The following is a 27678-nucleotide window of genomic DNA, read 5'->3' as shown; positions in this document are numbered from 1 at the left end:
ATACACACACACACACACACACACATATATATTTATATATGTAAAATGTGTTTTTGTGTGTCGCCTTGGGCCCCTTTTTGGGAGGAAAGCGGCATCAAAATGAAAGAAAGAAAGAAAGAAAGAAAGAAAGTAGGAAAGAAAGGTATAAAACCAACACCCACAAATTTCGTCTCCAAAAGGAATATTGCAAAGTCTGGAACATAAAAGGGAAACCTGGCAAAGCCTTTGAGATAAAAGGGACCCAAAGGCTGCCATTTCCCCTTCCTTTCTTATTTGTTGGGATGAGATTAAAAATCGGAGGTGATAATGAAATCCATCCAACTCAAGCAAGGACTTGGGTTGCAAGGCACCTTGGAGGAGCACCACACTCTCTCCTCCTTTCCTCCCAAAGAGAGAGATGCATACATATAGGAACCTTTTTAGGAGGGCTTTGCAAAGGAAGGGGCTTCTTCTCCCTTGGCTTCCAATGCAACAAGGCCCAGATCTCCAGGACCCTGGAGGCTAATTCAAGCCGAAGCCTCCCATCCGTCAGCTGTCAAAGGAGGTTTCCAGGGACCCTCGTTTAGGGAACAGGCGGCCAGCTCTTTAACAGATTCATTGAGGAAGACCCTTCCCCCTTCCTTCCTTCCCTCTCTCTCAATCCCCCCCTTCCAGGGAAAAAGCAGGCCGGGTTGTCCTCCAGGGAGGTCCTCCAACAGGAGGAACATCAGGCCCAGCCCCCAGATTCAGTTCAGCATCACCACCGCCATCATCCACTCATGGTCATCTTCCCATCCACCCATCCATCCATCCATCCATCCTCTTTATCTATCTACCTGTCCAATCCATTAGTCTCCCATCTATCTATCTATCTATCTATCTATCTATCTATCTATCTATCTATCTATCTATCCCATCTCATCTATTATATCTGTCTGTCTGTCTGCCTGTCTGTCCATCTATCTAATCTATCTGTTCTATTCATTGGTCTCCCATTCTATCTAGCCCAACTTTTCTATTATATCTGTCCATCTATCCCATCCACACATCCGTCTATCCACTTTTTATGTCTATCTCTCCATCTCATCTGTCTTTCTATCCTATTCATTGTTCTATTACTATCTATCTATCTATCTATCTATCTATCTATCTATCCATCCATCCATCCATCTCATCTATTATGTCTATCTATCTATCCCATCAATCCATCGATCCATTCATCCTCTCCAACTATCTGTCCATCTATCTATTCATCCCATCTGTTATGTAACAGATGAGATGACTAGATAGATAGGTAGATAAATAGATAGATAGATAGATAGATAGATAGATAGATAGATAGATAGGAAGACCAATGTATAGGATAGATAGATGAGATAGATGGACAGGTCACATCGATCCATCCAATCTATCTCATTTGCCTACCTGTCTATCTCATCCTTCTATCCCACCCAAGCACCCATCCATTCCCATTCTGTCTCTATCTATCCTATTCATTGGTTTGCCCATCCCTCCATCCATCTCATCTATTATGTCTCCATCCATCCAGTCTGTCCATCCATCCACCCCTCCATCCATCCATTCATCTCATCTATTATATCTCCTTCCTTCCTTTCTTCCTTCCTTCCTTCCTTCCTTCCTTCCTTCCTTCCTTCCTTCCATCCATCTTGTCTGTCTGTCTGCTCTCCCTCCATCCTTTCATCCCTTCATCTATATAGGTTAACGCATTATCACCTCCATCCCTGCCCCGCTTGCCTCCCTCCCCTCTTGGCCCCCCAACTGGGCTCCTAATTTTATTAAGGCCCTGCCTGCCCCTATTCTTGCCCTCCCCACAATGGAAGATTTGTCTCCAAAGATCAATCCCGCTTTTGGGGGGGAATGGCAAGAGACCCCCCCTTTCTGGGGAGGAAGGTTGGTCTCCCGCAATGTTATTATTTCAACCCTTTCCCATAAGAAAGGGAGAGAGCCCCTGGGTCCATTCTCCTTGCCTTACAGGGCCTTAAGCAAATGCCCTTTGAGGACAACCCTAAACAGAAAGGAAGACATTGGGTTTTGGAGAGAGCCAGACATTCTTGGGGAAACTGTCCAGATTCTTCTATTCCTTAACTAGAATCACTGCGTACGGACAAAACAGGGCTTAAAACCACATTATTTTGGATGTCGGAACATTAAGAGGGGATAAACACCCTAAAAAAAGGCACCAGATCCCATCTGATCTTGGAAGCTAAGCAGGGTCAGCCCTGGATAGGCCTTGGATGGGATTGGACCAGGTGCTGGAGGCTCTAATTCAGAGGAAGAGAACTAGCAATAACAACCCTGACCTAGAAAGCCACATAAAATTCATAAGTTAGAAGCCTGGTACCATCTCAAATCACATATTTCCATTGCATTTATTTGTTTGTTTGTTTGTTTATTTCCCCACGCAAATAAAAATAAACCAACATGACAGGCCATATTAAGGATCGTAAACAATGCGCAGAGAGAGAGAAAAGAACACGATTTTGAGGTTTTTCTACCTAATGCAACAAATACGAAATACAGGATTGTGCGCCGCCGCGAGAAAAGCGAAGCACGGCCGTCAATGCCAAATTTCCCTTTATTAAAAACGAAGTTTCCCGCTCTTATGGGCTCGGAGCTAAGTAGCAAGCGCCAGCTAAAACAGCAGAATCGCGAAACCTTATTTGGTAGAAGGAGACGCGACGGGGACGGCGAGGAAACGGCGTACGGTGTCCCTCCCACGGCTAAGAAATCTGGAATAAATTATGCAAAGTAAAAAAAATTCATTTGCATAATTTATACAAACTTGGACATCGACCCCCTCCAACCCCCCAAAACCCCGGGAGGGCATCGTATTTGGAAGTCCGTACATTATTCTCTAATGACTCTTTTGAGATCATTTCGAGGGTCAGATGCTTTCGGACACGCTTTGGTGCAGACAGCCAACCCTCCCTTTGGGCTGCATCTGGGGATGATGGGACTTATAGTGAAAGAGATTTGGAAAGTGTGAGCAGAAGCTGGTTAGTCCCTTGAAGCAAAGAGACGTCCAGCTGCCAAAGTTTCCATGAAGTTTGAACCCGTTTTGTTAACGGTGTTATTTCCTTACAGAACATGCTGAAAATCGACGACAAAAAGTAGCACATAGTTTCTTTGCTCCATAGAATCGGACCTATAGTAGTCGGCCCTCCAAGTCCGCGGACTTGAGACGCGGTGGGGCGACCGCCATTAACGCCAATGCGTGAGTTTTGGAACCGTGAGTTTGAGGGCCAGCTGTATTTTGTTTTAATTCTACCGTCCCAAGCTACCTTCGTAAATTAAAACAAGGAACATAAAGATCTCTTTCTCTGATAGTAGAGTTTCTTGCTACATCTTTCCCAGGATGGTAAAATGGGCCCTTTTGGACTGCAACTCCCATCCTCTTCCCCCTTTCGTTGTGAAGGCTAGGCCTGATGGGAACTGTGCCCCAAATATATTCTCCCGAAACTAAGCATGAAACTAAAATCTAGCATCTCTTTTCTTCTGTGTGCCCCAATCTTCCCTGTTTGGCATCGAAACAAATCCTGTAATCTCCGTCGGGCACAAATCCCCTTCTTATTTAATTATTTTCCATGCGTTATCTATTTTAAAAATCCATTCGGCCGCGCAATTTTCCTTCCTGATAATAGGCCTCCAAAGGGAATAAATCAACATGCGACAAAGGAACGAGTCTCCGCATAAAGCCCTAATAATAAATAGTAACAGTAGTAGTAGTAAGAATACACTGTGATCAATATCCTAGAAGAAGTACAAAATGGCAACGGCACGGATGAACCGACCCATCCGCCGCATTATCAACGAACGCCGCACGGCTTTGACCAAACTCTCTCTCGCGTCCTGACTGCAAACGCATCCCACCAAACGCCAATCCTTCTGTACTTAAAAACAATGCCACACACACAAGCGCACCGGCGCAAAAGAGAGTCTCGAAGGAAGGAGGAAATTGCAAAATATGTGACAATGAAGCCAACCCCTCGAGGGCGACGAGAGCCGAGCCGTCGGGAAGAGGCCAGGGAAAACCATGCGGAGAATCTTTGGGAAAGCCCCTAAAACGAGACCGACAAAAATAGGAAGGGCACAGAACGGAGTCCAGTTGCCCGGCTGGCATTTCGAACTGGGCACTCCGCCAATCCGAATATTGTACCGCCCGTCCCACTTATTTATACCATCAACCGTCGACGTACAATGGGAGAAAACTCAGGGAAAGGAAGCAAATGCTTCAGGGAAGGAATTGAAAGGAAAGTCTCTCTTTCACACACAAATGCACAACATGCACATTTATATATATATATTAGCACAGTACCTTTGTCGCCAAGGATGCCGTCGATGCTGTGCTTGGCCTTCTTTTCGTTGTCGTCCTCTTTCTTCTCGCAATCCTCGTCTTCCTCTTTCTTCCCGAACTTGATTCGGAGCACCCGGCTAATCGAACTCACTAAACCTCGGACAGTCAAAGACAGAAGAGGAAAATATAAGCTGGTTTGGAAGGAGGATAGGTGAAAAAGCAACAGATAGGCCAAAAGTAATAGGAGAAAAAGAGGGTGAACGACATGTCCCCTCTTGCAACCAAGAAGCAACCTTTGGTGTCTTTGCTTGGATGCCATCATTGATCAAACTCCACTACAAGAGTTAACCAAACTCTACTACTTTCCTCCTATTCACAAGAGAGAGGAATGGTATAGTCCTGAAGACGTCACCGAACTGCAACTCCAAGCATTCCTGGCTTTGGGTTTTGCTAGCTAAGGCTGCTGGGAGTTGTAGTCCGCCAACATCTGGAGGGTCGCAAGAGTCTTACCCAAACATAACTGAAGGAACCGGACCACTTTGGGGGGGGGGGGGAGTCAAATGTCGCAGATACACATTTGCCCAACCAGTCTCAGGTTGGGAGAATGTGTAACAGGGAATGCCTCTTTTCCTACCAGTTTTTTTCCATCTGCATACTTTCTGAGTAATTATATTAAAGGTGATATATATAAAAACGTATTTTCTGCCTCATGTACATCTGTGTCATAGGAGGCATCTTTCCAGAAGAGACCTTCCAGGGAAGAGGCCTTCCAGAGGATGCCTCTTCTTATGCAACTTTTTGTCACCTGCAGTTTTTCCCTCTCTGAGTAATAAAAATGGTACATGTGCACAAAACAAGAACGACAACCTGTTTAGGTATGCCTTTTTGGTCCGCCGAAATGATAATTAAACTCATTGCACTAAGAGTAGCAAAACTGATAGAGTGTCTTGAAGAGTAACCAATTTATTATGGAACATACATTTTTGTGATGAGGGCATTGCCTCTCCAAATGATAATTCTGCATCCTCCCTAAATTTCTATCATTGCAGAGAATTCATCAGCATCAGAAACCTTGATGAAGAAAATTCTAGACACAGGCACATCTTTGCTGTTTGTGACTTTGTTGTTGTGTGCTTTCAAGTCTTTTCTTACTTAGGACAACCCAACACCGCTTTGGCTGTTGTTTCTGATCGATTCTGTGCAAAAACCACATTTTGTTTATTGTGCATTTTTCGCACAGAAAAACGTTTTCTCCCCAGGAATCGTAATGTTTTATCGGGGCATGAAAAAAATTCGCATCATCTGTACCAGAAACTTGCTTTCTGCGTGGAAAAAAATGCAGTTTTCTGTGCAAAATTTGCACATTGTTTTTTTGTTTTGTTTCCCAGAATCAATCCAAAATTGCAAAAACTCTTTGGATAGGTCACAGTTTTTGAGGACTTTCTCTCGTCGGGGAGAAATACGGTTACTCTATTTGTATGGGAACAAAATTCGTATGGATTTGCAAACTGAGAAGGCAGATCAAATCGGCCAGCTCTTAGCAGCTTGTTCCTCTCAGTCCTTACTTCTTTCTCACTGTTTCTGGGCCCGTTGCCTTCCTTCCTCCTATTACCACCTCCTACTACGTTGGTGCAATTCCCTCGGTGTAGTAATGCGGCCAAATTCCAGGTAGGATAATCGGAAAGTCTAACCGGGGAGTGTCTCTCTCACTCCGCCCAAATCAAAACCACACACCCGCTCTATCTTGATGTTTAATCCTAATCCCAAAATTCGCGCCGCACCATAAACCAACACACCCCAAAGGACCTTCCAGAGAAAGCAAGGAAGGAGTTCGGGGCAGCAAAGGTCCGCTAAAACTCAGAATCTCCATCCTATCTCCTCCATACTTTGTGGATCAGAACAGGACCGCTTCCTATTGAATGAGCCTTTGCTTTCCAAACAACTCATGTTTGCTAGAAAGCCACCTCTTCGGTTTCCCGGTTGTGCAACTCGATCTGTTGCTTCATGTAATTGCATGCTAAGTCCTGTCGTCTTTTATGGTGATGACATCCAAGTAAACATGCTTAGGCAACAAGGCCTGCTTCAATCTGGAGCATAGGCTCCCATTTATTCAACTCGGTTAGGACAGATCCTACGCCTATTATTTCAGCTTTAAAGGGAAAAGGGAAAATAACCTTGGCTTCAGGCTTTGTCTACATGGTTCAGAATACTCTGGGAGCAATAAGAAACGGAGCTTCCTCGACATCTCTTCCATTACCTGGCAATCCCATTGCAATGCCAAGCAGCTGTTGGCATGTATGCCCCACTGTGCCACCTGGCATGGCAGCAAATCATTCCCTTTGAGGTCAATATAAGGTGCCCAGTTTCCATCGCATGGCTGGTCACCTTGTTCTGGCCTGAGAAAGAATGATGCGCAGATGTGGAAGATGGCACACTGGGAAGCATTGTAAACAACCTTCCCACATACATTGCAATGAAAGGCTTAGAAAGTCCTGAGAAGACCCAGAGCAATACACTTGTCCCTCCACATTTGCGGCTTTGACTTTTGCGGCTTTGATTGTTCACTGATCTTATTAATATGTTCTCTCTAGGAATATCGAGGTCCTCCAGCGCAACTCTATGATCAACTTTAACTAAAAGTCGCAATCACTAGAGATTCCTAGAGAGGACTCTCCACTAGGCCTTTCTAGCTTCTTCGGTGCAATTCTATGGTCAGTGTCTGGCAGTTGTTGACCACAGAGTTGCACTGGAGGACCTAGAGATTCCTAGAGAGGTGTCCTCTAAGGTAGAAACATAGTGGTGGTGTTATTTGTGGTTTGTCCACATTCATGGGGAACCTGTGAGCCTAACCCCAGCGAATGTGGAGGGATGTGTGTGTAATATATATGCATTCATTATAAAGGGGGGAGGTTAAACCTGATGCACCAAAACCAGTATTTGGGCTGTGCATCATCTGGAGGACAAGGGGAGGACATTTTATTCAGACAGGGACACCGAAGGCAAACATACACTTGAGCACAATACCAATCTATCAATTGCTATTGTTGTTGGGTGCAGACTTTGGGAAAAGATGTAGGCTTTTGGAGAATATGCAGGCTTTGGAGTTTCACAGAACACTTCTCTGGGGAACCCAAAGGCTATGTAGATAACAAGCCTCCCTTCCATAAATCCCTTGAGAGTTTCAATGCCTCTGGCCAAGTTTCCTTCTCACCTGAAGGGACGGTGCTGCGGTCACAATGGCCGTCCTTCAGAAGACGGTCCCGGATCTCCCAGCTAAACATCCCAGGGTTTTCCCGCTTGTACTCCTCAATTTTCTTCTCCACGTCCGGAGTGGCAACCTGCTTTTGGGGTCAAGGCATGAGAGAGGAGGAAGAGGAAACAAAAATCCACTTTTAAATTTGCATTTGTATTTTGCAGGAAATTTGGAGACAGGAACTGCTCCATAAGAACTTGCTAGAAAGATCTACAAACACACACACACACACACACACACACACACCCTTTTTTATTCTAGGGCTGGGGAAGGGTCTCCAAAAAATCCAAAATAAACCTCATTGGAAGGTGCCCATTTTAAAAGGTCTCTAAAGGTGCCAGTTTTAAAGGCCCTCCAAAGGAACCTCATAGAAAGGCGCAAAGGGTCTCCAAAGGAAGCCCACTGAAAGGTGCCAATTTTTAAGGGTCTCCAAAAAAACCCAATTTAAAGGTCTCCAAAAGAACCCATTTAAAGTGTAAAATTCAAAGGGTCTCCAAAGGAGCCCCGTTTAGTTGAAAGGGTCTCCAAAGGAACCCTATTTAAAAGTACAAAGTTTAAAAGGAACCCTTTTAAAGGCACATGTTTTTTAGGCTCTTCAATGAACTCCATTTCAAGGAGCAGATTTTGAAGGGTCTCCAAATGAAGCCAGGAATGACTTGAAGGCACACAACAACAACAAAGAAGCTGTGTTGGCTAGATATCATGGGACAACATCACCCCAAAATCCACAAAACAGGGATCCCTTGCTTGGGTCAACCAAATAATAATAATAATAATAATAATAATGTAGTGGAACTTGGAAAGCTTGTGACACAAAGGACATTTGGAGTGGCACCAAAAAGTTCTCTTGACTTGGGAAGAGGCATCAAATAACAACAACAAGAAGAATAATAAACTAGTGCAGCGTCACCCCAAATCTACAAATAGGGATCCCTTGCTTGGGCCAACTAAATAATAATAATAATAAGAAGAATAAGAGTAAGAAAAGCTAGTCCAGCATCACCCCAAATCCACAAAACAGGGGTCCCTTGCTTGGGCCAACCAAATAAGAAGAAGAACAAGAACCCAGTGGAACTTGGAAATCTTGCAATACATTGCCCATTTGGAGTGGCACCAAAAAGGTCTCCTCGATTTGGGAAGAGGCACCAAATAATAATAATAATAATAATAATAATAATAATAATAATAAAGAACTAGTGGAACTTGGGAAGCTTGGGACCCATTGCCCATTCTGGGTGGCACCAAAGAGGTCTCCTCGATTTGGGAAGGAGCTTTGGATGTGAACCCAGATCTGGAGGAGGAGACCCCCTTGCAGGCAGCCAGGCAGGGCTCGTGTACTGGGTCTCCTGGGAGCCTGTGCCCGGTGGGTGCCCCTCTCCGGACTCACCCTGGGCTTGCTGCCCCCGATGGCCCCCGGTCGGATGGAGCCGGTCTCCTGGTAGCGGCAGAGGATCTTGGAGACGCAGCCGTGGGAGACGCGGAGCTGGCGGGAGATGACGCAGGGCCGGATGCCATGGTGGGCCATCTCCACGATCTTGTGGCGGATGTGGTTGGGCAGGGGGCGCCCGTTGATGAAGACCCCCCCCAGCTGGTTGACCCGGCCCTGGCCCAGAGGGGTCGACACTGCAGGGAAGGAGGAGCACAACCACAAAGACCATTGCAACCCTCCACTCGCTCTTTGGCTACTTTTACGCACGCCCTTTGGAGCCCCTTCCACCGGGGCAAGGGTCCTGGGGGCTTCGTGACACAACTGCACACTTCTTTGGGGCACTACTCTGCCCCTGGTTCAGTGCAATCCCCCCTTGAACACACCGAGGCACACTTTGAAACTCATCCCACAACTGTGCGCAATTTCTTTTTGGAAACATTCTGCTCCCCACTTTGGAGACTTTGTGGCACCCTTTGGGCACCTTTTGGGATCTGTCCCACAGTTTTAGGGGGTTATTATTCCGCAGCTAGGTTTGATCCCCACTTTTACACACCCTTGCCACACCTGTGCACACTTGTGAGACCCATCCCACAACTTTACCGTCGTTTTTGGCAATGGTTCTGCCAGGCTGCCCAGGGCGAGACTGGACTCCACTCTGGCTGCATTTGGGCGCCCTTGGAGACTTACCCCACAACCATGTTTTTGCCCATGGGAAGGTCTGATGCCCACTTTTAGACACTCGTGATGCTTTTGTGCACACGTCTAGACTTAGATTCAATCCCCATTTGTGCACACTGCCTTTGTACACTTACATTTATCCTGCCATTTTCGAACTCGCTCTGCAAGGGCTAGATTTTGATCCCCATTTGGACACATTCTGGCTGCATTTCTGCACACTTTTCGATCTATTCCACAATTGTACACAATTGTAACCTTGTGCCCAAGATTCAGATCTGAGCCCACTTTTGTGTCTGCACTGCTGCACACTTCTAGGCTTATTCCACAACTGCAGCCACCTTTTTGAAACCCTTCTGCACTTTTGCCCACCCCTTATTTTTTGGGGTTCGCCAGGGGAGACCCCACTAATAATAATAATGTTCCTCTGGGGGAAGAGGGAGCCTAGTTGAACCCAATGGAGTTCAACGAGGGCATGCATCCTGGATGGAGCTGAATGGGGAAATCTAATGGGGTTCCAGGAGGAAGTGCAATGGAGTTCAATAAGGAAACCCAATGGAGGTCCATGAGGGAATAATTGGTGGAGCTCAGTGAGGAAACTCAATGGAGGTCAGTGAGGAATTGTCATGGATCTCAATGATGAATTCTAATAAATCTCCATAGAGTTCCATATGAGGAAATCACTGATGGAATTCAAAGAGCAAACTCAACGAAGAAATCATGGCTGGAGCTCAATGAGGAAACTCAATGGACTTCTATGGGGAAATCCTATCAAAGAGGCTTGTGCCTTGGTGAGAAATTAGGGGAGAAGATCTCCCCCGAAAAGTACATATCATAGAGATTATATTGGGGTTTTCTCCCAGTGAAAGAGGGGTGCGGCGTAAGAATCCTTTCCCTGCGACTTTTGGATGCCGATGGATCCTTACCTCCCGAAATGCATTTACTCGGGAGTAGGCCTCCCTTGGACAGATAGATATTTTCCATGTATATACATTCCCTATAATGCATCTCCTGGGGATAGTCCAGCTGCTCCCAGCTGTTTGCATCTGACTTGCAAAGCAAGGGACTATTTCAAATGGGGAGATTTGGATAAAAGGGGGGGGGTCCTATTTGGAGGGGGGTCTTGGAAAGCTTTTGGGGGGGGAATAGGAAGAAGCATATATATTCTTCTTCCTATCCCCCCCAAAAGCTTTCCAAGACCCCCCTCCAAATAGGACCCCCCCCCCTTTTATTCCAGTCTCCTGATTTGAAATAGTCCCTTGCTTTGCAAAACTTGAGACTAAAACTTCCACTGAGTCGGAGGAGAAGTTTTTTGGGGTTTGAAATGCAAAGCGTTTTTAAAAAGCAAAAGGGGATGGAAAGCCTTTTGGGAAGATGTTCCAAAAAGGGATTTTGAGAAAGCCATTTAATGATCTGGATTTTTGAATCTAGAGAGGAATTGCTTCCCTTTTTCCAGGAAAGCCAATGAAAATTTGGGACTGGCTTCCTTTTGTTCTTCTCCTTTTCGTTTGGAGAGCAAAACCAACCCCCAAATCCCCCCTTTCTCCCTCGTTTCTGAAGGCATTTGGGGGTTTTCTCCCTTTCTTCATTTCCACTTTTGCGCATCTAAAGGGGCCTGATCCAGTTCTCTAAAGGATGGAGAAGTCATGATAATAATCATAGTAATAATAATAATGGTAATAATGATGATGACAATAAAATAATAATAGTGATGATAATGATGATAAAAATAATAATGGTATAATGATAATAATAATGCTAATAATGATGATACTTATGATAAAAATAATAACGATAACAATAATGGTGATAATGATAATGATGGCAAAAATAATAATGATGATAAAATGATAATGATAACAATAATGGTATAATGAGGATGATGACAGGGATAATAATGATAATGATGATGACAATAATAATAATTTTAACAATAATGCTAATAGTGGCAACATGATGATAATGATGATGATGATAGTGATGATGATGATGATAAAAATAATGATGATAATGAGGATGATGGTAAAATAACATCAACAATGGTAATAAATAATAACGATAACAATAATGGTAATAATGGTGATAATGTTGATGGTAAAAATAAAGATAATGGTAATGATGAGGGTGGTGATGACAATAATAATGATACCCATGATGATGATGATGATGGCCAATGGCTCCCAATGGGGCTGCTCTGAAGTCGCGGAGGAAGGGAAGGGGAGAAGGGGGTCCAGAGAGAGCCTTCCTCCTCCTTGGCCTCATTATGGCTCCTCACGGAAGGCAAACATTTGGGGAATCCCTTGATCCGGCTTCCTCGGCCCTCGAGAGCCACTCCAGCCCCAAAGGGGACCGCTTTCCCCCACTTGAGCACGAAAGCCTTGGAAGATGAAGATGAGCACGATGATGATGAAGAAGAAGAAGTAGATGAGCATCATTAGCATCACCTCCTCCGCCTCCTCTTCTTCCTAGCGCTATATCATCATCATCATCATCATCACCGCCTTCTTCATCTCCTTATTATTATTATTACTATTGCTATAACATCATCATCATCACCAACTTCTTCTTCATCTTATTATTACTATTGCTATATCATCATCATCATCATCATCACCACCACCACCTTCTTCTTATTATTATTACTATAGTTATAACATCATCATCATCACTGCCTTCTTCTTCATCTTATTATTATTATTATTACTATTCCTATATCATCATCACCATCATCACCATCACCTTCGTTGTCTTCTTATTACTATTACTATATTACTATCATGACCTTGTTCTTCTTATTATGACTACTGCTATATCATTATCACCATCACATTATTATTATTATTATTGTTATTATTATTATTATTATATCACCACCACCACCACCTTGTTCTTATTATTATTATTACTACTGCTGCTATATCAACATTATCACCATCTTATTATTATTATTACTATTGCTATATTGTCGTCATCATCACCACCTTCTTCTTTTTCTTACTATTTCTATAACTTCTTCCTCTCCCTATTATTACTATTGCTATACCATCCACATCATCTTATTATTACCACTGCATTATTATTACTATTGCTATTTAATTGTTATCATCATCATCACCGTGTTGTTGTTATTGTTGTTGCTAATATTATTATTATTATCATTGCATTATCATTACCACTACATTATTATTATCACCATCACCACATTATTTTTATTACTATTATTACATTATTATCACTCTTACTATACCGTGATCGTTACCTTTTTATTATTACCATTGCTATCGCTGTCGTTGTCGCCACATTGTTTTTATTACTATTATCACTATCATCATCATCACCACCACCTTTTTATTATCGTCATTACTATCCTTGCATTATCGTTACTATTACTCTATTTTCATCATCACATTATTTTTAGTACTACTGTTCCATCATTATCACTATTGCTATATTATCGTTATCATCATCATCACTATATTTATTTTTAAATAAATAATTATTTATTTAATTATTTATTTATCCTGCCTTTCTCTCAAAGTGGGACTACTACCTCTACTATATTATTATTATTATTATTATTATTATTATTATTATTATTATTATCATTATCATTATCATTATCCTTCAAAAAAAGAAATGAAAACTGATTTTTCTAGCAGATTTTGGGCAACTCTGGTCCATTCCTTAAGGAATTAATTTGAATTAATTGCTTCTCCTATAGTTAACTTTCCTCTCCTCTCCATTGCTGTCTTACTAGCGAGTCTTGTTTTAATTCCTTTTAATGTTTCCTCTCTCTTATTTATACATATAAATATGTCAATCTTCCTCTTGAGGAGATGTCTATGCATATGGATAAAAATGAGAGGGAGAGAAATTGGAAAGGTAATAAATCAAAACTCATTCTCCTTTGGTTCTAAAAGGAACTGGGGGGAGCAAAGGAAAGGGTCCAAAGGAAAATGTCCCAAAGGGAGAAATTTGGGGGACTGGGGGATTTGGGTCGATATTTCGTCTGAAGAAGAGGAAAGAGAGAACTAAAGTCGGGAGGACTCTTTTGCAGAGCGAAATCCTAAAGAGTCTGGTGAGGAGTGAACTTTTTGTCTTCCTCTTCCAGGGACGGAAAAGGAAATTGCATTTATTCTCAGTTAAACTCTCCTTGTCTGCTTCCCTTCTGCAAATAAAGCAAATAAATAAGAAATAAAAATATGGAGAATATATATATATATATATATATATATATATATATATATTGGAGGGGAAGATTTAGTCAAAATGGAAGGAATGCTCTGGAAGGAAAGTTCAGAGCAACTCAGAAGAGAAGGAAGAGAAAAAGGAATACTGGAGAGAAGAGCAAAAATGGAGAAGTAGCAGCCTTCGTTTTTTTTAGTTTAATTTTATTTTAATGAATTAATGAATTAACTCCCCTATTTTTGGGGTTTTCCCCCCAAAGGCTTACCTTCCAAAGGGAATCCGGTTCGTGGGTAATTCTGTCCTGGGGCTGGGCGCATCATCCTTGGTACAGTCCCAGGGAGAGCGGCCATGCTCCAGTACACACCACTGATGGCAAGGAAGGAGGGAAAGAAAGAAAGAAAGAAAGAAAGAAAGAGAGAGAGAAGAGAAGCAAAGAAAGAAAGAAAGAAAGAAAGAAAGAAAGAAAGAGGGAAGTACGGAAGGAAGGAGAGACGGAAAGAAAGAAAGAAAAGGAAAGGAGGAAAGAAGGGAGGAAAGAGAAACAAAAATAAAGAAGGAAGGAAGGAAGGAAGGAAGGAAGGAAGGAGAGATGAAAATAAAAAAATGAAAGAAGGTAGGAAGGAGAAAGAAAAATAAAGAAGGAAAGAAGGAAGGAAGGAAGGACAGAAGGAGAGACAAAAAGAAGGAAAGAAGAGATGAAAGGAAGGAAAGAAGGAGAGAGAGATGATAACAAAAAAGGAAAGAAGGAGGAAGGAGAAACTAAAATAAAGAAGGAAGGAAGGAAGGAAGGAAGGAAGGAAGGAGACACGAAAATAAAGAAGGTAAAAAAGAAGGAAGGGTGGAAGGAAGGAAGGAGAGATGAAAATATGGAAAGGAAGATGGAAGGATGGAAGGAGAGATGGAAAAAAGAAGGGAGGGAGGGAGGACAAAAGGAAGGAAAGGAAGAAGAATGGAAGGAAAGAGAGATGAAAATAATGAAAGGAAGACGGAAGGAAGGATGGAAGGAAAGAGAGATCAAAATGGAGAAGGAAGGACGGAAGGAAATTAGGAAGGCAGGAAGGAGAGATGAAAATAATGAAGGGAAGAAGGAAGGAAGGGAAGGAGGGGTGGAAGGAGTCTGGGGTGCAAGGCAGGCAGGCAAGGAGACCAAAAAGCCCAGTCCCGAGTTTTCCTCCCAAAGGGCAGAGAGTTGGAGAAAGAAAGAGTGAGAAGGAAAGAAAGAAAGAGTGAGAAAGAGAAAGCTAGGGAGGGAGAGAGGGAGGGGATGGAGGCCAAGAGCCCCTCCTCAGCCTCCTCTCCCTCTTGGCCAAAGTCTCCTCCTGATGTCCCCCTCCCCAAAATGCACCCCCTTTTGGGGGGGGGGTTAAAGGAGTCTGTGGAGCAGAGGAGAGGAGAGCTGCGCCTTGGAGGAGTGCGCTGCGGAGTGTGAGGCGTCTGGAGGCAGGCTTGGCCTTCTTGAGCCCAGGATTGGAGAGCCAAGGGGGGCTTGGGATGGGCCTCCTCCCCTTGTCCCCCTTCCTCCTCCTTCCCCCTTTTATTATTTTATTCCATGGCCCTCTCTTGCTGCTTTTCTCTTTTGGAAAGAGGGAGAGGAGAAGAGGAGGAGGAGGAGGAGAGGAGGAGGGTCCCCCCTTTGGAGAGCATTTTTGCTCCTTTTTGGAAGTTGGAGAGCCGTAGGACTTTGGGCTGCGAACAGAGGGACCTTCTCCCCCTTTGCTCTCCTAAGCATCTTTTTTTATTCCTCAGCAAGGAAAGGGAGACTTATATTAGGCCTCATTCCCACTACGGTTTAAACTGGTTCGCAAATCGGGTTGAAGTGGTTTAAATGACCTGGGTTCACACTTGAACAGCAACTTAGAAAGGGAGGCCATGTGCCAGACCCATTTAACCCACATCTTTCTGACGCTGGTGTTCCCCCTGCGTCTTTTTTGGAGAAACCGATCCCGCGCAAGAGCGAACCAGACGCAGGTCGGAATCAATTTAAATTTGCCCTTTGGCCGGCTGGAGCGGATCCGTTTCAAATCGGTTCATTTGTCAATGTGAACCACAAGTGGGTTGTTTTGTTTTGCAGCAAGAAAATGCAATGGGGCAATCGGGGCAAATGTAGTGTGAACCACGCTCTGCTGCCGAACCGATCCATCAGTTTGGATCACAAAGCAATTTATTTGTAAGTGGCAGGATATGCATCAAATAGTAAATAATATTTCCTTCAAAACTTGCAGTGGTTTCCAAGCCTTGGTCTTCCAGGTGTTTTGGACTTCAGCTCCCAGAAGCCCCAGACAGCTTGGCCAACGGTTAGGGATTCTGGGAGCTGAAGTCCAAAACATCAGGACTTATGCCAACCTTTGCCTCAGCCAGAACCAGAGAAAGAGTGTGACTTGCTCAAGCTCAACCGCTGCATTTCCACGGCCAAGTAGGGATTTGAACCCTGGTCTTGGGGAGCCCTTATTCAAACTCCTATGCCACACTGGCTCAAGGTTTTTCCTGGCAAGATTTCTTCAAAGGAGGATTGCCTTTGGATCTCTCTGTGGCTGAGAGAGTGTGACTTGCCAAAGGTCGCCCAGTGGGTTTCATGGTCGAGTGGGGAATCGAACCCTGGTCTCCAGAGTCATCATCCAACACTGAAATAATGAAACCACCATGATTACTTTTGGGGGAATGTCCTGGGGCCTTGGAAGGCCATAGAAAATAGGATATGTGGCCCCACAAACTTCTTTAGTCTGAAACAGAGTAGACCTACAGAGCTGATGGTCAAATGGTAGGCCAACCTAGAGCAAACTTCCATTGATCCAAAGGGTTTTACTCTAGTTGAGACCAAGAACAGGATCTAGACCTTCGGCTGAGATCCTACACCACGCTTGCATCATGTAACTCTATGCTTGCATGGGCATGCTACAACACCCTTCTGTTGAATAACAACATTGTGCAACCTACGGCGCATGTAGCAATCTGCCTCCTTCTGCAATGGGGAGTAATGCACAGTGGCTGTTTTTGCAATCCTGCAGATAATTAAGCATGCAGTGAAGGTGCCCGTCAATCATTATGCGCCATCCCAGAATGCACACCTGTTAGGGCTGCCATCTTGAAAACTGGAGAGGGCTCCTGTGCCTTTACTGCCGCACCCTACAAAATCCTTAGTCATGGTTTCTTTTTTTGGTACTAACGTTACTCCTATATCGTAATTCCCGTATAGCACTGAACGTAATGGCAATCGTTGTGACATTATGGCAATCGTTGTGACATCCAGTTACAATGTCATAACCACAGCCGAAATGTATTTTTATGTACGTAAAGTGAACATTTGTTAAGATGTGATGCTTATCAAGAAAATGTTGTTTAAAAAGATAAATACAGTCAGAGCTCTATATCTGCAGGGGATCCGTCCTGGACCTCTCCTCAGATACCCAAAAACATGGGACCTCAAGTTCTTTTCTCCTTAATGGCTGTGCGATGTGGCCATTGGGGATGATGGGACTTGCTGTCCACAGCTGCTAAGATCCGCGGATAGCAAGCCGGCAGTTATGGAGGTCCGGCTGTAAATAATCCTTTCGCCACCCATTGAGGCTCATCCCTTCTCTTCCACTGAGCTCCTGGGTTTTAAAAAGATGTGAGCAAACGCAGCAGCCAATTTCTACTAAGAGACAGACATTTGGGGAGCAGTGGTGTCACCTCCTGTTAGGGCGGTGATCCCCAAATGATGCTCCCCTAGATGTTTTGGACCTCAGTACCCAGAAGCCCCAGCCACTTAGCCCAACCATCAGGAATTCTGGGAGCTGAAGTCCAAAACACCCAAAGGACCGAAATTTGGGAATCACTGCTTTAGGGTGTCACCCTGTGCAGTCCATACTCCTTGCACCCTCCTAGTGATGCCCCTGGAATAGAGCTGTTGAAACAACTGGTTATACCCTACAAAGCCATATTCATAGGTACAAAAAACAAGACTTCTATAGGATTTGGTATAGGAGGAGGTCAATGGGGCAGTGGCGATACTATGAGTTCTCGCGCCTGGTGACGCCAACCCTAGTGATGCCATTACTTTGCCCAAATCGGGACTAAGAATAGGACATGGTTACCTTCGTGGCATGCTGCTTACACCGCCATGAACGAAAACAGAGGTTCCCAAATATGAATTCTCCAGATATTCTGTATTTCAGCTCCTAGAATTCCTGACTCTTGGTCAAGCTGGGGTTGGGCTTCTGGGAGTTGGGAGGTGATAAGATAGCCCTGTTTTAATATTGGAAAGGATGCCATGTTGAAGATGGAGCAAGCTTGTTTTCTGCTGCTCCAGAGAATAGGACCCAGAACAGTGGATGCAAGCTACAGGAAAAGAGATTAGGAGCTATTGAAAGTGGGAGATGCTGCTTTGGAGAGTGGTGGGGTCTCCTTCTTTGGAGGTCTTTAAACAGAGGCTGGATGGCCATCTGTCAATGGAGATGCTTTGATTGAGAATTCCTGCATGGCAGATTGGGGTTGGACTGGATGGTCCTTGGGGTCTCTTCCAACTCTATGATTCTATGTTTGGCGCAACATGTACAATCCCATAGGAAGCTGCGGCGGCCGTGTCGAGTCCCGAGGGTGGGCCGTAATAGGATGTAAGCTTGTCCCCTCCAACAATTACCTTATCAGAGCATAACATCTCCTCGCCCATTTTTCTTCTCCTCCTCCTTCTATTAGACAAATAATAATAATACAAATAATATTAAAGGAAGGAGACATAAAAGACCGGGGCCTTGGATCTCTTTGGGGCTTTGAACTTCTAAGTGGCTTTGGGGATCGTCAACAATGCCGTGGAGATACATTTGTGTCTCCGTTGGTCGGGGCTCTCCGTCGGTTTCCCTTCTAAAGCAGATTAGCAGCGATTTGCTTAGAAGAACGGCATTCTCTCTTCCGCAGTCGGGCCGACGTCAAGGCTAATTGGGGTTAGTCCCCCTACAGCTTCATTTCCATAAATTTCCCTCTCCTGTTTATTTTGTTCGCAATCTGTAATAGGGGAAAAGAAAAATCTCCCCGTCCCATCTACAAATGCATAAGTTGCTCTCTACCTGGAGGAGAGGAGATCTGATGTTCTCTCTGACCTTCTTGGTTTGCGGAGAGGTCATGGCAAGGGCTTGGTCTTCCCCCCCAAATTCCCCCCATTCCCCCCCAAAATGGAAGGGAGAGCATATTGATCAGTTTTGGGTTGGAAACGCTCCTCAACACCATCAGCCTCAAGGCAAGGCAATGGTGCACCTTCCCAGAATCAATCTGGCCAAGAAGACCATGCAATAGGTTCTCCTTAAGATTGCCATAGATCAGAAGTGGACTTGGAGGCATGCGGAGAACAACAAAGGCACAGAAGGTGTTCGGAAATCTATTCTTTGGAGATTTCCATCTCCAGAAAAGCAAAGATTAAGGGGAAGGAAAGAGTGAGATGCACGCTCTCCTCTTCTTCTGTGGCTTTATGGGGAAATAGAAGGAGCATGGAAACGGTTTTCGCCTCCAGCTCGGTTCATCTGGGCCTCCATTGAAACGGCGCGGCTTCCGAAGGGCGACTCGGTTGCCTATTTGTCTAGGTGAATTAAAAACACAATCCCAACTTCCCGGAGGGGCCGTTCGGTCCACATTTGTGCCTTTTATAGTCCTGCACTTGCAAAATAGGCTGCCTTTATGGTTATATAATAACTTTTTTCTTCCTCCCCCCTTTTCCCCAATTTGAATATCAAGGCTTTATTCCCTCTCTCCAGAGTCTTCCAGTCTCCTACCTGGACTCAATTCTCTCTCTTTTTAAAGAATATGGGGGGGAACATTAATTTCTTCCTCATCAAATTGAAATTAAATTTAATTCGGTATCCAGGTGGTTAGGGAAGATCAAAAAAAAAGGAGGAGGAAAAAGGTAAAGGTTTTTTACTTCTGTCTCCATCCTGTTCTCTCTTGTTCTGTCTCTCATTACAATATTTCACATACCTGGGACTCAAAAAAACAACCTTTGCTTTTATTCTTGAGAACATATAAATAGGAAGGAGACACGTTTTGGTTGGACCTTGGCAGGTTTCTTCCTTATTAAGGACTAGAGACTTAGACGTCAGGCAAATTAGCAGTGCTGACGGCTATGCGTGCGTCGTGCTGTTTTCATTTATAGCCTTCTTAGGTATTGTATAGACTACAGATGTAAAGAATATACACTGTTTTTCATCCCCTTGTTTTGGGACTCCAGGGTTCGAATCTACGCTCAGGCATGGAAACCCACTGGGAGACCAGTTGGTTCAGGCAAAAGCAAACCGCTGCATTCTCCGAAGGTGCCAAAGCCACAGATGCGGGCGAAACGTCAGGAATAAATTCTTCTAGAACATGGCCACAGAGTCCGAAAAACCTGCATAAAACTGTGCTGCATCCTCTCTCGGCTTGTGCGTCTTCTCGCATTGACAACTTTTGCCATCTTAGCTACACTCCAGTGTTGCTTGGCCACACGTGTCCCAGTTTTCGTCCATGAAAATAGTGGAGGTTACGGCACTGGCCCCAAGCCACCCAGTGAACATCGTTGCCAAGAACTGGAACCCAGCTCTCCGGAGACCTCGCCATGGCGCAATGTTCTTCACTACAACACAACACTACTGTACAATTTTCACCGCATGCTGGAATCGAATGCAATTTTTGTCCAACCGGCCCAAACGGATGCGATGCTGGCCACCGTATTATTTAATGATTTATGGACCGTGTGTCAGGGAAGCTGACAAGGGAAAAATCGTCGAAGAATAATTGTCGCCCCAAAGTGTCCAACGCTAACTTCTTTGGTCACCCTCGCCGGGGAGAAATGCGCAAAAGGTTCAGCCCCGCAGAAACATCTCCCTGCGACAACGCAATTTCGCTCTCTCTGCCGCTGACCAGACCAAATCACATTATAACTGTATTAAGGGGAACCTATCTAAGCCTTCTCTTATTAAAAATGGGTGGGTGGGGTGGCTGATTCCAGAGAGAAGCACGGCCAGAAGGAGAGAAAGAAATGGTTTTCCCAGTCTGCATTATGTTTGCCGGCACGGAGGCGGCATTACCGATGTTCAGGGGTCCGAAAGTAACTTTTCGGAAAATGCGTGGATTTCCAACACTCTCTTCTGCCGGGGAGCTTAACGCTTTGTGAACCTCCCCAGAACATAAAAATGAATAACATGGAACTTCAGGGAGGAAGAGGAGGAGGCCACAGCTCCATGGCAGGGAAATAGTTTTGCTCAGAAGAAGGTCCAGAATGGGCGATGTTGCTTCCTAAGGGCATGTCTACCAGGGCCACATGCAGTGGTTTCTCCTTGCCCTTGTGCCACTCAATCCATAAGGCAGAACCAAAGGCCTGGTTCAACTGCAAACTGTCTACACATCCAGACCATCCCTCTCTTCATCTGCTCTTAAGAAACCCACCTTTGGGTTCATGCACAACAGGACTGATGCACAACGGGATTGGTGCATAGTGGGATGTGCCTTGGACACTCCGGTTACACGGCTTTGCAATTCACTAACAGGGTTCCTTAGCACTTCTGCAGACAGCTAAGTATAAGGACAATTATGCAACGTATACACACTTGTCCCTCTATATTCTCTAGGGTTAGGGGCACAAGACCCCCACAAATATGGAAAAACTTCAAATAACAAAAACACCATGTTTTGACCTGAGAGGACACCTCTCTAGGAATATCTAGGTCCTCCAGGGCAACTCAGTGGTCAACGTCCGACAGACACTGACCATAGAGTTGCACTGGAGGGGCTACAAAGGCCTAGTAGAGTATTCTCTGCTATGCACTTTATAAATTTAGGCTGCGCGTATGGTATTATAATGGAAAGGTATCCTTTTAATTTTGCTTGTTGTCGATGTGACACCATCCCAAGGTCCTGTTTTTGTCTCAAGGAAATAAGGTCAGTATTCTTAGGCTGCAAAAATACTCCAGTTTGGCACCACCGCTGAGTCCCGTAAGACGGAATCCAGGCCTAGCAAAGCCGCCCTTGAAAGGGAGATTTAGCCAACTCAGGCTGCATCCACACTGAAGAAATAACTCAGTTTGGCACCACTTCAACTGCCATGGCTCAGTATTATGGAGAAATGGTAGTTTGGTGAGACATTTAGCCTCCTCTGTCAGAGAGATCTCTGGTTCCACAAACTACGATTCCCAGAATCCCATAGCCTTGAGCCATGGCAGTTAAAGTGGTGCCAAATTGGATTATTTCTGCGGTGCGGATGGAACCCAAGTTGGCTAAACTCAATCTGCTTTTCGAAGGTGGTTTTGCTAAGCCTGGCTTCCGTCTTTTGGGACTCGACACCCACAAATGAGGTCTCTTTGGCTTTCGGAGACCTGTCAAAAGACAGAAATTCAGAGAAAACACGCTCAGAGTATCAAAACGGCCGCTTCCAACTTATCATAATCCTTGGGCCAGGTTTTTTATCCATGGTCCTTAAAGCCCCCCTTTTCCTTTCCCAAAAGCACCTCTGCACTTCTCAGGAAGGTGCAGCCGGCTATCTGTCAAAGCGGCTGGCAAGCTCCAGAGAGTTAGTGGTTCAAAGAACTTTATCACCAAGTGCAGCGAGGGAAGTTGAAATTGCTCTTTGGAAAAGCACACACACACACACACACACACACACACACAGACATACGCACAAAGTTGGTGGAAGAATTAACTTCTAAAGGTTGAAAAAAATCTGGGTTGGGGGAGGCGGAATCAAATTCCAAACTCAGCAGGGTTTTTCGTCCCAAAAACTTGTAGGAATGCAAAGATTTCCTTTGTTGGGTTGGCTTGTTAAGGTTTAGACCTCTGCCTCCCCTTTCCTCTGGTGTGGTTGTTTGAGTAATAATAGTAATAATAATAATAATAATAATAATAATCATTATCATTATCATCATTATTATTATTTCTATCCTGCCTCTTCAACAAGATTGGAGGCCAGGGTTCGAATCCCTGGTTAGCCATGGAAACCCATCTCAGGCAAGTCACATCCGCTCAGCTTTGAAAGAAGACCATGACAGACCTTTCCTGAAGACATCTTGAGAACCAGCGTGTTTGAATACTGGACCAAGACACCTGAAGACCAGGCTTCGAATCCCCTCTTCTCAGGCATGGAAACCCACTGGGTGACAATGGTCAAGCCACACTTTCTCAGCCTTGGAAGAAGGCAATGGCAAAGCCTCCCTGAATATACACTTGTCCCTCCATCTTCACTAGGGTTAGGGGGACAAGACCCCCGTGAATATGGGAAAGAGTGCAAGGAACAAAAACACTGTGTTTTTATCTGAGCGGACACTTCTCTAGGAATCTCTAGGTCCTCCATGGCAACTCTGTGGTCAACGTCTGACAGACACTGACCATAGAGTTGCACCGGAGGAGCTACAAAGGCCTAGTAGAGTGTCCTCTCTAGGAATCTCTAGGTCCTCCAGGGCAACTCTGTGGCCAACGTCCCACAGACACTGACCATAGAGTTGCACCGGAGGACCTACAAAGACCTAGCAGAGTGTCCTCTCTAGGAATCTCTAGGTCCTTCAGCGCAACCTTTAGTTAAAATTGACCATCGAACTGCGCTGGAGGAGCTACAAAGGCCTAGTAGAGTCTTCTCTCTAGGGATCTCTAGGTCTTTCAGTGCAACTTTTAGTTAAAGCTGACCATGGAGTTGCACTGAAGGACCTAGATATCCCTAGAGAGAACATATTAATCCAATCCGTGAATAATCAAATCCGCAAATATGGAGCGATGAGTGTATATCTTGAGGACCAGCATAGTGTCATGGTTTGGATGTTGGGCTAGGATTCTGGGAGAACAGGGTTCAAATCCCCACTTATGGCCCAGAAATTTCTTTGGCCCTCTCTCAACCTCAGTGGAAGACTTACCCTGAATAAATCTCGCCAAGAAAATCCTACTTTGGGGTCACCATGAGCCACAGTTGGCTTGAAGAGGACAGCCAACATGCAGTCATGGTTGGAGTGCTGGACTTTGGGGAACCATGGTTCAATCCACTGGTCAGCCATAAAAAGTCATGGGGTGGCCTTGGACCCCAGTTGGCTTCTTGTCCATTGAATGGGAATGGGCGCCATTTTGTTGTCCATGTCAAACTGGGGAAAGAATACCAGACTACTGAAGAAAACCTATTCACATCTTCTCAGCCCCAAAGGCCAACCTCCGCTGAAGAAACTGTATTGAGAAAACCCTTGGAGAAGGTCGCCATGTGTTGGAATGAACTCAAAGGCATCAATGAACCAGCATGGCATAGTGGTTTGAGTGAGGAACTATGACCTGTATTCGAATCCCTGCTAAACCTATGGAAAGCCACCTGGAAACCTTAGTTCGAACCACACTCTCTCATCCTCAAATGCAATAGCAAGCCTCCTCTGATGAAATCAGGCCAAGAAAACATGGTGATGAGAAACCTCCTCTTAATAAACCTTGCCAGGAAAACCCCACAAGTTGACATCAACTTCAAGGCACACAACAACAACGACAACAGTTTCTGGTCCGCCACCATTTCAGTGATAGAGAACCACTTCTGGACCTCATCTCCCACAACAAAGTTAATGGGAGTTGCAATCCAGAAAGACTGGACGGCGACTTGGGCATTAGGTTTTGGACCCATCTGTTTCCCTACAAATTAGCCTCTCCGTTGCCCATCATTTGTAGCGTCATTGTGTTGTGTGTGTGTGTGTGTATGTGTTACAAAATGGGACTTCTTATGAATAGCTTCTTCTTTAAAGTTGGCTCTGGCATCTCACCCTGCAGTGTGACAAGAAAACACAACCTCCGCTTCTTCTCCTCTCCCGCTACTCTTGTGTTTTATGGGGGGGCATCTGAATAGAGGCCTTTGTTGCCCATGATAAACAATGATGGATCGCTTAGCCGGAGTACTGGACTAATAAATCCATCCATGAAATGTCAAATGTTTTTCAAATGCTGCCTTGGCTGAAGTGTCTAGTTTGCCAAACTCAGCGACAAGCAAAAAATGGGGGAGGAAATGGCGGAAAACAATTACAAATACAGAAAGACACTGATCCATAAATGGGGGTCCTCACCAAAATTGTTCCTCTGGGGATGGACAAATCTATAGGTACCAGGGAAGGTGGTGAAATGAAAGCATTGCCCTCTGAAAAATAAGAATTGTGTCCCCTCCCAGGATTTCCCCCCCTTTAGCCCCACATTTCTAGCATTGCAAAGATATTGGGGGGAAATTGCCTTTATAACTCATATCTTTGTGTTCATTTGTCCACTTTGCGTACCTCTTTTTTTTGGGATGCCAGAACCATATTAGAGTTGGGAGGGAACCCAAGGGTCATCTATGCCAACCTTCTGCCATTGAGGAATACAAAACTACAGTGTTCCTGAAACATGGCCATACAGTTTCTGGTTTAAAGCTCTCCAAAGACAGAGAGTCCATTGCACTCCAAGGCAATCCACTCCACCATCAAACAGCTGTTGAAACAGCAACAACAATGTGTTTCAACATGGCCATCCAATCTTGGTTTAAAGATGTCCAAAGACAGAGAGTCCGTCCATCTCTTAAACAGCTCTTAAAGTGCTGCTACTACTACTACTACTACTACGAAGCTTCCTAATGTTTAGGTGCAATCTCCTTTTTGGAATTTGGTTCACGTCGCAGTCTTTGGAGCAGCCACGAATAAGCTTGCGCCATTTTCTACATGGCATTCTTTTTGACTTGGGGTCCAAAACACAAGGCGGAAATAATCCAGTTTGAGACCGCTTTAACTGCCCTGGCTCAGGGCCAGGGAATCCTGGGAACTGTAGTTTTGTGAGACATTGAGCTTTCTCTGTCGGAGAGCTCTGGTGCCACAATAAACTATAGCTGATCCTCTAGCACTGAGCCAGGGCAGTTAAAGCGCTGTCAAACTGGACTATTTCTGCCGTGTGTTTTGGTCCTTGCTTCACCGAAGTGAGGGAACCATCAAAGTAATATCGCAGGTGGAGGCAATAAGTTACCAAAAGCTGTAAAGCAGCCTTACCTGTGGGAGTCTCTTATGGGGAAGGCGTTGGTCAAGCGGTCAAGGGAGGCACCGGCAATCAAGGCCAACATGGTCCAAGGGTCAAGGGAGTCTTAAGTCCAAAGGGAAGGACCCTGGAAGCAGGTCTCAGGGCCAGGAACCAGAGGACTTGTTTCCAGGACTCAGTCCTTCGATGGCTGGAGTCCAGCTGGTCCCAATCAGAGCTTCATTCGCTTGGCTGAGCCTCTTGCGTCTCTCCTTGGTTGGCTTCTTGGCTGAGGCCTTAGGAGTCCAGTTGGGTCTTCGGACTCATTATTTTCAGAGGAGTCTTCAGGCTGCTTTGCAACAGGGAGAGCTGCAACAACAACAACAACAACATTATTATTATTAATAATAATATAGGAGTCTATGATTCTCCCCTCACCAACCATTTTCTTCATTTTCACCTTAAAGAGAACCTGAGATCTTAAAACAGTTGAACCGAAAGCCATTTCCCCATCTTTAATAATATGCCATGCAGTCAAGATGAAGCAGTGCTTGGGAAATTTAGATATATATATATATATTTAAAGAGTGGAACTCTCAGCGACTGTGTGAATTGAGGTATTTTACAGAATATTAGTCAAAGAGAAGATAACTTTCCTAAGCTCTAAGGAGAAGGCCAGCTGTGTTGAGTTCAGTCCAACCAACAACCCAGGCCTTGTTGAAATACAAAGGTCTGTGCTGCCACCTACTGTCAAGTGAAGAAGAGACGGTTGCAGACTCCAAGTAGGGATGTGTGTGTTGTGTTTGTGTGCCTTCAAGTAGTTTCTGACTTATGGAGACCCTAGGGTGAACCTATCATGGGGTCTTCTTGGCCAGATTTGTTCAGAGGGGGTTTGCCTTGGACTTCCTCTGAGGCTGAGAGAGTGTGACTTGCACAAGGTCACCCAATGGGTTTCCAACGCTGAGCTAATTCAAACCCTGGTCTCATATGTATAGGAGAAATTGTCATGGCTGGCCCTACCATCAGACAAAGTGAGGCAGTGGCCTCAGGCATCAGTGTCTGAAGGGCAGCCAGCCGTGGTGAAGAAGAGCTATGGGTACCATGAATCCCACCTTGTATCTCTGCACCTTGCACCCCACTTCCCCAATGGATAGGGTTGAGGATGCTCTACAAACTCCAGACACTGAAAGTCCCAGTTGGCTTGTCGTACGTCGGATGGGAAGGGGCGCCATTTTGTTTTCCATGCACCACTGGGGAAAGAATACCAGACTACTGAAGGATACTTATTCAGGCCCAAAATGTGTTTGGTATCTGATGGCAGCCAATGTGGTGCTGTGGTTTGAGAGTCCGACTACGACTCTGGAGACCAGGGTTCGAATCCCCACTTGGCCATGGAAATGCACTGGGAGACCTTGAGCCCAAGGGAAGGCCATGGCAAACCTCTTCTGGACAATTCTTGCCAAGAATAGGTTTGCCTTTGGGTCTCCATAAATTGGGAGCGACGTGAAGGACCACAACAAAATCTAATATGTATATGGTATGTATCTCTAGGCAAATTCAGTTGTTTGAACGGTTCAGTTCCAGTCTGGATTTAGTCCCAGGTTCATGTATATATATGTATATATATGGTATGTATCTCTAGGCAAATTCAACTGATTGAACGGTTGTGTTCTAGTCTGGATTTAGTCTCAGGTTCATGTAGGCGCATGTTTGCCCAGATCGGCTTACCCAAAGAGTTTTGCGGAAACCAGCCCGGACTGGTGTTTCCCTGCCATATCATGGGAAGCCATTCACTTCCTCCCCAAGGCTCAGCGGGGTCTTTAACAAGCCAGAAAGTTGGGTCACAACCACCACTTTGTCTCCTCTTGCCAGAGCAAGACTTCGGGGTGTGTGGAAAATCGGGACGCCACAATAGCAGGG

The 27678-nt window shown here is 44.9% G+C and overlaps 1 protein-coding gene across 2 annotated transcripts in view; it reads right to left on the bottom strand.

Moving 5' to 3' along the window:
• The window catches only part of LOC149307610 (paired box protein Pax-7), a 105697-nt gene extending 91508 nt beyond the window's left edge, over nt 1-14189 (bottom strand). Inside the window, exons 1-4 of one of the 2 annotated variants that reach the window (XM_089536902.1) lie at nt 14105-14189; nt 8935-9170; nt 7506-7635; nt 4316-4450 (exon numbers count right to left, since the gene is read on the bottom strand). In XM_089536902.1, coding sequence (XP_089393028.1) covers nt 4316-4450; nt 7506-7635; nt 8935-9170; nt 14105-14189 — 586 coding nt within the window. The remainder of the gene's footprint in view (nt 1-4315; nt 4451-7505; nt 7636-8934; nt 9171-14104) is intronic. The other variant, XM_089536903.1, reaches the window with a different exon arrangement.
• Between the last annotated feature and the right edge of the window lie 13489 nt (nt 14190-27678).

The sequence above is a fragment of the Sceloporus occidentalis genome, unplaced genomic scaffold (assembly GCF_023333645.1).
Source record: "Sceloporus occidentalis isolate IW3139 unplaced genomic scaffold, rSceOcc1.0.p SCAF_8, whole genome shotgun sequence".
Taxonomy (NCBI): Eukaryota; Metazoa; Chordata; class Lepidosauria; order Squamata; family Phrynosomatidae; genus Sceloporus; species Sceloporus occidentalis.
This window is presented reverse-complemented; position numbering and strand designations above follow the sequence as displayed.